Source organism: Protobothrops mucrosquamatus, unplaced genomic scaffold, assembly GCF_001527695.2.
Source record: "Protobothrops mucrosquamatus isolate PMUCROS unplaced genomic scaffold, P.Mucros_1.0 scaffold2758, whole genome shotgun sequence".
NCBI lineage: Eukaryota > Metazoa > Chordata > Lepidosauria > Squamata > Viperidae > Protobothrops > Protobothrops mucrosquamatus.
In genome coordinates, this window is record NW_015388797.1 from 128,581 (window position 1) to 140,174 (window position 11,594).

At 40.5% G+C, this 11,594-nt stretch overlaps 1 protein-coding gene across 1 annotated transcript; it reads right to left on the reverse strand.

The window, feature by feature from the left end:
• Positions 1-6,676: 6,676 nt before the first annotated feature.
• Positions 6,677-7,747, reverse strand: LOC107296352 (olfactory receptor 6J1-like; the record flags this gene model as incomplete). The annotated part of the gene is made up of 1 exon (XM_015825699.2): positions 6,677-7,747. A coding segment is annotated over one exon (1,071 nt), but the record flags the coding sequence as incomplete, so codon positions are not given.
• Between the last annotated feature and the right edge of the window lie 3,847 nt (positions 7,748-11,594).

The window sequence follows — 11,594 nt, forward strand, 5'->3', positions numbered from 1 at the left end:
CTTGTGATGCCTTTTGTAACATCTGCAGGTATTAATTCTACCTATTTTTGCAATCAATGTTATTTCTTCACTGTTAGTTGAACCTAACCATCCCAGTTTCACAAGACATCTGTGTACCATATTTGGTATATAGAATTATTTCTTTTTTTACCTCTTTAATCCCACCCCCAAATCAACTGAGCTCTATATAATCATTTCAATGGCACCTCGTAAGTCAGAAGCTATTTCTGAAGGAATTAGTAACTATCACTCAAGACAGGATTACAATTTAAGGTAAGTTAAAGATTATCTTTAACCTCAGAGTCCTCAGCCTGTAACTATTTACTTATTCTCTCAGGAAACAGAAATTAATTTCCACCACAGATAAATTACAGGTGGTCCTTAACCACAACTGAGCCCAAACTTTATGTTGTTAAGTGAGACATTTGTTAATGAGTTTTGGCCCATTTTATGCCCTTTCTTGCCACTGTTGTTAAGTGAATCATTGCAGTTGTTAGATTAGTAACACGGTTGTTGAGTGAATCTGGCTTCCCCATTGACTTTGCTTGTCAGAAGGTCACAAATGGGGATCACATGACCCCAGGACACTGCAACCGTCATAAATATGAATCAGTTGCCAAGTGTCCAAATTTTGGTCACATGACCATGGGAATGCTGCAATGGTTGTAAGTGTGAAAAATAGTCACAAGTCACTTTTTTTAGTGCTGTTGTAACTTCGAATGGTCACCAAACAAACTGTTGTAAATTGAGAACTACCTATATTCCATCTTAATTGCAGATGACCACTAGATGTCAGCAGAGAGTTACAGAATATCCCTTTGAAGTTATCTAGTAGTCATCCAGTTTTTTACACCCAGATGTGTTAACTCTAAACATGGAAAATCCAAACACAAACATAACTGAAAAGACATTAAAATGCATTTTTTTAAAATAAATGGGTGAAAGTATGTCCCAGCTCTACCCAGCATTTTCTCTATGCAAGATGGTACTTGGTGGCATCACTGAAATGTTGCAGAAAGACAGATTTTTCTCATTTTCGTATGCTTCATTTTTTTCAGCCAATGATATGTCCATATTATTAAATTCATTTGTTAGTGCTTCCTGAAACATTTGCTCCAAATCTAAATTGACTTGGACCAGGTTGGTATTTTTGAGGGAGACTACAAGTTTAAGAGTTTGGATAACAGATCCGACCTTTAACACTCAAAACGAAGGAACCGTACAGACGTATTAAAACATTACCGGAAATGATTCAGGAGAATGAATGAAATATTTAAATGTCACTCTTTAACTTGTTATAACTAATAAGTTATACTCTACACACTAATATGGGAAAGACTATAAAACTAAAACTACAAAACACATAACCAAATTGTTGCAAGCTGCTTATAAATTGCAAATTACAGCATGGAGATAACTTAGAACAGTGGTGGCGAACCTATGGCACGGGTGCCAGAGGCAGCACTCAGAGCCCTCTCTTTGGGCACACATGCCGTTGTCCCAGCCTTGCCTCTGCCCGCGACCCCCTTCTCACCAGCAGCCTCCCTGAAGGAGAGTCGCCCCTGAGCATGGCCCACGCGGAGCAGCGCAGCCAAGGACATGGCAGCCAGGCAGTGTAGATAAGACTCTGCCCTCACGCCCCAACGCACACAGTTGATGCTGCAGGCATGGGCAGAGGGCGTGGCCGCCATGGTGCTACTGGGCTGCCTGGGTGATCTGCGGCAGGCCCTGGAGGTGGTGAATGGCCCTGCGGGCAGGCAGGGTGGGGTGGAGCGGGGGGCAGGGCAGGGGGTGGGGCAGGGGCGGGGCCAATTTTTGGGCACTCGGTCTCTAAAAGGTTCACCATCACTGACTTAGATGTTCATAAGTAAATATTGCAGCTCACTCCCCCCCAAAAGGCAGTAGCAAATTACTTACATATTGTCCCCCCCCCCAAAAAAGTCATAAGCTCCCCAGGAATCGAACTGTACGTGATTGAGTCTTTATTATTACCTGTATAGTTCTTGGTGCTGTCTGAGTTTAGTTTTTTGGTTGCAAGTCAGTGTGGGGTTTGCTGCCTGCTTATATATATAGTAGCTTTCCCTGCATATTTTGGTGGGGTTTCTCCATACTTGGAAACCACACCACTACCACCCCTAGCACAGACACACACAGAGACACACAGACACACAGACACACAAGCATTGGCAGGGCAAGCTACTGCATATAAACAGGGAACAAGCCCCACACTCCCTTGCACTGATGATGTAATCTAGTTGGGTAATGAAACATTTGCATACACACACACAGCCAAGCTTAGGAAGCACCCAGAACTTCACACTTCAGCCCTGAGCTGCAGATTTAGTCTTTTCTCCTTTTCCTTATTTTTAAAGTATGGCAAAATAAGACTAGGAATATCGAGTATAAATTTAACAGAGTGGTTCATTTACACGTGGAATATTTTACATCACAAAATGTAACAATGTGTTTTAATGCCTCATTGAAATGATATGGTTCCATGAAATGGATAGATGTACTCTCACTTTTATGCTTATAGTTTCTTGGTTCTCCCTTTTTTCCTTTTTCTTCCTTTCTTCCTCTTTCCCTTTCCTTTCTTTTCTCTTCTCTGGTCTTCTTCTGCAGATCCCGATTTTCCCATCATGACCATCTCCAGGCTGCTCCTCCAGCTGCTTGTTCTTCTTGGGGTTTTGCTGGTGCACTACGGAGAAGCCGCAACTTACCAAAATTTTAAAGACAGACACATTGATAATTCCCCAAACAGAGACAAGAATCCAAGCACCTACTGTAACAAGATGATGCAGCAAAGGAATATGACTAAACCATGCAAACCCAAGAACACCTTTATCCATGCCCCTCCCAACGATATCATAGCAGTTTGCGGACTCGCCGGAACTCTCTTTCAAGATAATTTGTACGATAGCAACTACAGTTTCCCAGAGACCTATTGTAATAACAGCGGAAGATTCCCAAACTGCAATTACAATGGGCGTACTATGAACCGGAGGGTCCGCCTGGCCTGTGTCCGCAGGAAGCCTGTTCACTTTGAGAGACTTTTGTAACAGGTGGTGTATAACAACACACCTGCAGAAGTCCAAGGATGCGCTGGTCACAGCATGCGAATGCTCCCTTGCTACTGCTCTTTCTGCCGTGAACCCTCTTAGTGCATCTCCACCAGCTTAGCAATAGTTCTTCCCCTCCCCCTCCCCCAGCAAAGTCAACAGATCACAGGACCAAGTTGAGGAACTACAGATCCCCATCTCAACTACTTCTTTACTCTTTCCCTGCTCTTCCCCTGGGTTTTTACAAGAATTTATTCACATCCTAGATGAAAGATCTACTTCATTAGGATATGAGCTAGAGAGATTGTTGCCTGGGCAGATTATTTCAGTCTACCTTTAGTATTTCCTTTGCAAATTCATGTTCTGGGGGTGGCTTGGAGGTCTATCAATAGTCAAGAGACAGCCATCATATCAGGAACATGAACTTGTGAGTCAGCCCCACTTGCCTGTAAATCAATACGGAAAAGTGTTGAACAATCAGACATGTACGCAGCATTAGAGATGTGTGGTTCCTGGGGTTTGGAGGGGAACATGGGTTTCAGAATGAGGTGGGGAGAAGCACATGTAGTACCTATCTACAAGCTTTTCAACCAAAGGCATGTTTTCCCAGGATCGCTCTAGATGCTTTAATGTAAGGTCTTCTTGCAATAATTTCTGTGTCCCATCCAATTAACCAAAGATTGCTGTGGTGTACAATGCCAACACAGAGGTTGTTATTGTCTACATGTCATTTGTTCCAACCCTAAATAAGCTGCTTCAGCTTAAACTGTGCCTGCTGATTTCTCTGAATAAACTAGATGACTGCAAATTGCAAATAACGAGAGTGTTTGATTCTAAAATTTGTACTTTCTAATGCAACTGGTTCTGAACCGAGTAATTATTTTTCTCTTAAACCCTTTGAGGAAAAATGCTGCTTTGCTTCACAGACAATACCACCCCCATTCAGGGGATCTACAGCTGCAGGGGCTCTACAGCTGGAGGAAACCTTGGGTATAATTCCCAGGGACCTTCAAAATTACCAGTTGGTCAACTTCTATGGAAGAAAAATCATTAAATTCACTGCTGAAGAAGAATCGCCATAATTTATTATTTCAATTTAAAATGGTAAGGAAATTAAATTTCATATCTGCTTTATCTCCACCCAATGGTCTTTGGGGCACAGTGTGCAGCAGGCCACCAAAAGGCCAAAATGCTTGGAAAAAAACAGTGTATGCCATGCCATCCTAACTTAAGAGGATCTATTGCAGAAATTCAGTTGCGTTGCTAATACATTCTGTACATGCTTTCTCCGTTCCATCATATTTATGGAAAGTAATTCAGTAAACGCCATGAGTTTTTCTGGGCATCCGCAGAAGGATCCAGCCATATCACTCACTCTGTTACTGTCTAAGTACCTTTTTATGCAGCTATACTAACTCTGGATTACATTGTAGGATTCTAATAAATCGCCACATTCACTTCAGCTTCTTTTACAATCCCAAGCTGCACATTTTTCAGTGAAACACACAAGGTTTTGACGGAAGGGTTGACTCATTGCATTTGTTTTATTTTGGCATGTTATTTTACTTTCCTGTCAAGAGATCATGCCCAAGGACACATAAAAAAAAGTTAAAGTGATTAAAACCCAGCTAAAAACCCCATAATGCAATGCACTAAAATGTCTTTACCTAACCTAACTGCATACTGATACAATGCGTACTGAATGGTCAATTCTAAAGTGTGAAAATAGTAATGAAATGCTTGAATGACTTTCAACATTATTACCAACCATACCTTTCAACCTGCTTCCCAACAGACGTGCATGTATAGATTATGGGGAATGGCTCATTTGTAGGCTGAGATAATAGTTGCTCCTCTATAGTTGTTCATTTATAAGAAAAGGTGATGACAAGGAATCAAAAAAATCAACATGTTAAATCTAAACCTTACTGACTTATTCTCCAAAGCACCTGTGAAAACACTTAACCAATGAAACATTTTGCCGCCCAGAGTTGTGGGCGCTCCATTGCTGGATGTTTTCAGATTGGACAACTATTTCTTTGAGATGGTATAAGGTCTGAAATCTTATAAGGTAGGGGGTTGGACTAGAAGACCTCCAAAGTTGCCTTCAGCCCTATGATTTTATGTTTATGTCTAACGTTTTTCATACTTTCCCTAAAAGTCAATTCTTAGCATTTGAATATCTTAATTCAGTAACAATCTGAAGTGTCTTGTAGATGCAGGAATGGTCCAAAGAACCACACTGCACTTTCTGGGAAGGTTCTACTTTCCAGATGTTAAAGAACATTGTCCATGGTCCTCAATCTGGAATCTGCATTTGTTTTAAGAATTGAATTCCAACTCATAGGAAGAAAAGTAGGATGAGGAACACTAGAATTAGCTTCTTACACAGCTTCTCTTGTGAGAGAGGTTGAGTTATTAGCCGTGGTGGCACAGTGGTTAGAATGCAGTACTGCAAGCTAAATCTGCTGACTGCCGGCTGCCAGCAGTTTGGCAGTTCGATCCTGATTGGCTCAAGGTTGACTCAGCCATCCATACTTCCAAGGTCGGTAAAATGAGGACCCAGATTGTTGGGGGCAATGTGCTGACTCTGTAAACTGCTTAGAGAGGGCTGTATATAAGTCTAAGTGCTATTCTTATTGCTGTTGCTGTTAGTCACTTAGTGGAGCACTTGGTTGGTGTAGGTGGTTTTTCAGTAGATTTGTCTTTCTACTTTACCATCATAGCCTCTGCTAATGAGGATCTCTAGGAAGAGTTCTGTATTGTTTTTTTTTCCCTTGTGAATTTGATTCCTTTGGAGATGTTGATGTTTTAGTGTGTGATCTCTAATTGGTCCCTTTTTATTATGGTCATGGCATCATCTGCATACCGGATCCATATTTTGGGTTCAATGTGTGGGACTGCTATTGATTCCATAACAACCTCTGCTATAAGTTCTGAAAATGGAGATCCCATAGGTATTCCTTTGATTTGTTGATATGTTTGCTCATCAAATTGAAAAGTATGTGGTTAGGCAAGGGTTGATGAGAGGCTGCAACTGGTATTCCAGGTGTGGATGTGCTTTCTATAGGTCCACTAGTAACAAATGGACGTTAACTATTTGTTACCAAGGGACATAAAGAACTTTAATGACCAGCCTGGGTTGAACCTTCCATTCAGTTCTTGGCAAGCCCTAAAAGAGCAGTTAGAAATAATAGCAATAATTTGCATATATATAATTAACTGCATTCAGCAAAAAGGCCATTATACAGTATAATTGTGAATAATTAGAAAAATGACTATCTCTAGTTTCTCTTTATTAAAAGGAAATATTCCCAATATTGTAGAGTGGGGAGAGATGGACCCTGTTAACTCTTCAACAGATACTTTACAATTAAAAAAGAAGTCTATTACTTTACTTTTCAGAAAGATTGCTCAGAAATGAAATTCTTCCCTAGGATATTCTACATGAACGTCCACTTTCAGCCATGCATCATTAATATCTTATAGTCTTGTTACCAAAAACAAAAAGTAATATAACTTGATGAAGAGAAATCTCTCTTCTTAAGCCCCTTTATTGTTTTTCCATCTTATCATCATCAAGGTTGAAAAAATTCCAGCTTGCTGTCTTTCCTTTCTTATGCTTTTGCCTGGTCTCCCCACTTAGTACGTCCATTCTTTCCCAACACACCACAACCTTTATGAGCAATCCGCTCTGTAACATGCCTCATCGTGTTTCTTAGTACAAGTTTCACGGTGCCATTTTGCAGGGTGAAGAAGAAAGGGTTCAGGAAAGGGCAGACAATTGTGGTGAGTAGAGCAGGGACCTTATGGACTTCAAGAGTCTCCTTTTGGGATGGTGTGACATAGATGAAGATGCTGATGCCACAGGAGATGGAGATGATGGTCAGATGTGAAGCACAAGTATTGAAGGCTTTTGCCTGACCTGAAGGGGTAGAGATGCGGACTATTGCTGAGATGATACACATGTAAAAAACTAAGGTTAAGACCAAAGAGCAGAGGATAACAACAGAAGACAGCACAAAGTCCATCAACTCTATCACTCGAGTGTCGCTGCAGGACAAATTCAGCAGAGGGCCACTGTCACAAAAGAAATGGTTGATGATGTTTGACTTGCAGTAGGACAGCCTGGAGATCATAATGATGGGAATAAGAACTGAGAGGAACCCACCCAGCCAGCAAGCCAAAACCATCTGGATGCAGACCTGGCTATTCATGATCGCATGATATTGCAATGGCCTGCATATGGCGGCATAGCGGTCATAGGACATGGAGGTAAACAAAAGAAACTGTACTGTCCCTAAGAAGAAATAGAAATAAGACTGTGTCATGCAGCCAGCAAAAGAAATAGACTTGTCACCAGAGAGGAGGTTCCAGAGCAATTGCGGGCTGGTGACAGTGGTGAAGAAGATGTCCAGTATGGAGACATTGCCAAGAAAGAAGTACATTGGGTTATGGAGGCGGTTATCTACCAATACAATGCAGAGGATGACCTTATTGGCCCCCAAGCTTGCAATGTACATGGTTAAAAAAAGGAAGGCTAGCAGGAGCTCAATTTGACGGCCAGTGGAAAAACCCATGAGGATGAATTCAGAAATGCTTTGGTTCTCTGACTTTTTCTGATGGTCCTCAAGAACAGCACCTGAAAGGGCAAAGGTTATAATTGAGAAACACCAATGCACCAAATCCTGCTTGTATATTAAAATATGTTGTCAAAAATGTAATTGAATTCTTTGGGATTATCTCAATAAACATATCTTACTTACCAGTCGTTTCTTCCTGTATCCCTTGGTAGAATTTGTTTTGCTGTTTTATTCAGTGAATGAAACACATACTGAGTTGCCCCTTTTGTAGCACCAGCTCAGATCCCAGATGGGAAGAGTACTTCCACACCAGGAGAGAAGATCAGGAGAACTCCTAGTTGTTGAGCTGCATTGTTTGGCATCAATATTCTGCCTTAGATATAGGAGGGATTTTTCCTAGGTTGAGTTTCCCCATTCTGACATTCATGAAGAAATAAGCCATGCTGTGACTTAATTGAAGGCCTGGTCCACACAAACATGAAGACAAAGGCTGCACGTCTGGAACACGTTGAGCAACATGTTCTATGTTCTATGTCTCCAGCAATGGGTTTGATTTGGCGAACTCAGATTTATAATCTTACTTTTATATGTCAATAGGATAAGCTCTTCTCTCTATTGAAAACGAGATCTAGACATATCTCTCTATACTTGTCCACTCACATCAAATGGATTTGCCTTTTGTAGACTGGACCACTTGCTTTTCCAACCCACTCGTGTCTACAAGAAACAAATATTCAATCCCATTTTTTTTCCTCCAAACTTATCCCCAATATATATTTTCCTGAAAATGTCTGAAACTGAAGCAAGTATCTTCTGCTGCAAAAACAAGCTTGGATGCCTTAAATTAATTAAAGAAGGACTGATTGATTAATGACTATCAATCTTAAAGGCTCAAATATTATCTCTGGGTTAGAGTCAGAGATATCTGGGTGGCCATGATACTGGACTTTGATCAATTGTGACTGTTCCTATGTTCTTATGTACATATAAGTAATAATAATAATAATAATAATAATAATGATGATGATGATGATGATGATGATGATGATGATGATGATGATGATGATGATAATGATCCAGTCTGAACATCTGGCTGACTGTGCGATGATTAATGATGATGATGATGATGATGATGATGATGATGATGATGATGATGATGATGATGATAATAATAATAATAATAATAATAATAATAATAATAATAATAATAGTTGGAAGGAACCTTAGAGGTCTTCTAGTCCGACCCCCTGCTCAGGCAAGAAACTCTATACAATTTCAGACCAATGGTTGTCCAGTGTCTTCTTTAAAAACTTCCAGTGTTGGAGCATTTACAACTTCTGGAGGCAGGTTGTTCCACTGGTTAATTGTTCTAACTGTCAGGAAATTTTTCCATAGTTCTAGGTAGTTCTAGGTAGTTAAGGGAGAGCTGGTTTGGTACAGTAATGAAGGCATCTAGCTGGGAAGCCACAGATTGTGAATTCTAGCCCTGCTTTAGACGCAAAATTAGCTGGGTGATTTTCAGCCAGGCCCTTCCTCTCTACCCTAGGAAAAGGGCAATGGTAAACCACTTCTGAAATCTTGCCAAGAAAATTTAAGGGGCTTGTTTAGGCAGTTTTGAGGAGTGAAAAATCTGACTCCAAGGCACCCTCTCCTTCCAAAAAGAGGAGTTGAATAGTCTTCCTGCCGCTAATCAATGTTTGTCTGAAACAATACCTTTAGCTGCTATCTACTGTCTTGCTTCTATCTTCTTTTTTCTTGTGGAATGTGGAAGAGAGCGTGTTTCTGCATGAACATATTTCACAGTTGGATTTGAGCAATGCTGCTGACCTATCATCAATGGCGAAACAACAACTGAAAGAGATATCCTTGCTGAAACTTCTCAAGAAGCAGAGTGGTTCTGAGGAAGGGCAATGTGGAAGTCCTTCAAAGAAACAGGACCTTCTGTTCACTTGTACACCTCTGAAGTGTTAGCAAGAAGGAAGATGCAATTTCCAGCATTGTTCTTCTGTTAAAAACAAATATAGCTAGTCTGCACGGTTATATTTGTCTGTAATGAATCACACTTCTATATTCATAAGTGTTTTTAAAGAGGCAAATTGTCAAGGGGAATTTTGTGAAAATAGAAAAGTGTAGGAACTATCTCAGATGGCCAAGCACAGAACATATGAAAAACCTTTACCATTAGATGACCTTTCTATCACACATCACTGTTTTTTTGTAACTGACAACATTAAAATATGTGGACTTCAATTCCCAAAATTCCACAACCAGCATGTTGGCAATCATACAACGTCTCTGAGAATCATTCTTGGATAAACTATTAATAAAGAATGTCTATGTATATTCTCAGTCATCTAGGTCCCAAACGCTGTCCCAAAGGTGCTTTTTCAAGAGGCAACTGGACTTTTTTTTTNAGAGGATCGCTGGTTTGAAAGAGGGGTCAAATAGGCCATCTATGTTAAAATTGAGCAGCCCTCTCTCAACAGAGGGGGAGGGATACGACATCACCTATCTCCTACAACACAGTCCTTTCAGCTGTTCGAAGAAGATTCCACATTGATTTTCACTATTCAGGTGACCCTTAGGACACAGATAGCCTCCAAGTGGCCTCAATGATTCTCAGAGGGATTGCTAATGACCAGATGACTGTAAGGAATATATCCTTCCATTCTCTATCATTCAGTCAGAACTGAAGACATTTCTCAGATGAGAAGCAAAACATCTTCAAGGAAAGAAATCCAAATGCAGACACTTCTTCAGACACTGGTCTTACTGTCGCTCTAAAGCAGACATGTCAAACTCATGACGTCACATGACATCACGCAACATATCAGAACTATTTCCCCATTGCCGGCAATGGGGTGGGCATGGTTTCCTTGTGATGCGTCCGGCCCCTGGGCCGGCAGTTTGACACCCCTGCTCTAAAGGAATATCATAATTAGGAGCATTGATTTTATTCCTCTGTTAAGGCAGTCTAGGACTGTTGGGTAGGACTATAGAATAGTTGGGTTCTGAAGTAAATTTACTCAGTCCACCTAATTTTCTCTCCAGGTGTGGCAGATTCCTAAAAGAATACAATGCAGCAAGATTTAAAAAAACAAACAACTAAACCCAATCTTCCTTGATTAATTTAGGATACTGGTTACTGAGGCAACATTTGCAAATATTTATTTTGTTATTCAAAGCTGACAGTCCTAAAACAATAAAATGAAATTTTTGAGTAAAAGATGCAAATACATCCTTCAGAGGACAATAAGAATTGGAGAACCTCCCATAAGAATACAATATCTTTGGTTGTTGTTATTTTCTTTTTTTAAAAAAAAAAAATCTCCAGGAATATTTCAACCTTTTTAAGACAGACATGGGATAAAGACAGACATCTCTGCCCTAATTGAGATGGTCTAAGTTTGTGTTTCTCATCCTTGACAACTTTAAGATGTGTAGACTACAATTCCCAGAATTCCAGCTCCTTCACCTGCAACTATACCACAGAGATGATACAGGGAAAGAAAGGAGTGGAGATGGGTAGATCTCTTTCAGTTCAATTTTCAGTAATGTCAGCCATTGTGAGAGCTGAGTGTCCTTCTAAGATAGCCACTAGATCTGAGATTCCCTGATATTGGTTCACCAGGGTTTGTGTGAATACAGCTAAAACATTTTAATTGTACTACACTTTCTCCTTCTGATGGTTGGCTTTGCATCCCTTCCAGCTAAAGTATCTATATCTAGAGCTACATCACGCTGCTGTGTTGTTTCAGAAGAGCTATTTGTTGTGTTCTTTTGTATTCCCCCCCCTTAATCCCCTATGCGCATCCTGATCACCCATTAAGGGTGATTGCCCTTCTCCATCTGCATACAGTTTCATGCCCGTTGCTGGTTGGCTAACTAGCAACGGGGTCTTACCAGCCAATGGAATTGTGTGATTACAAGCCAGGGGAATCCCATAAAAGAG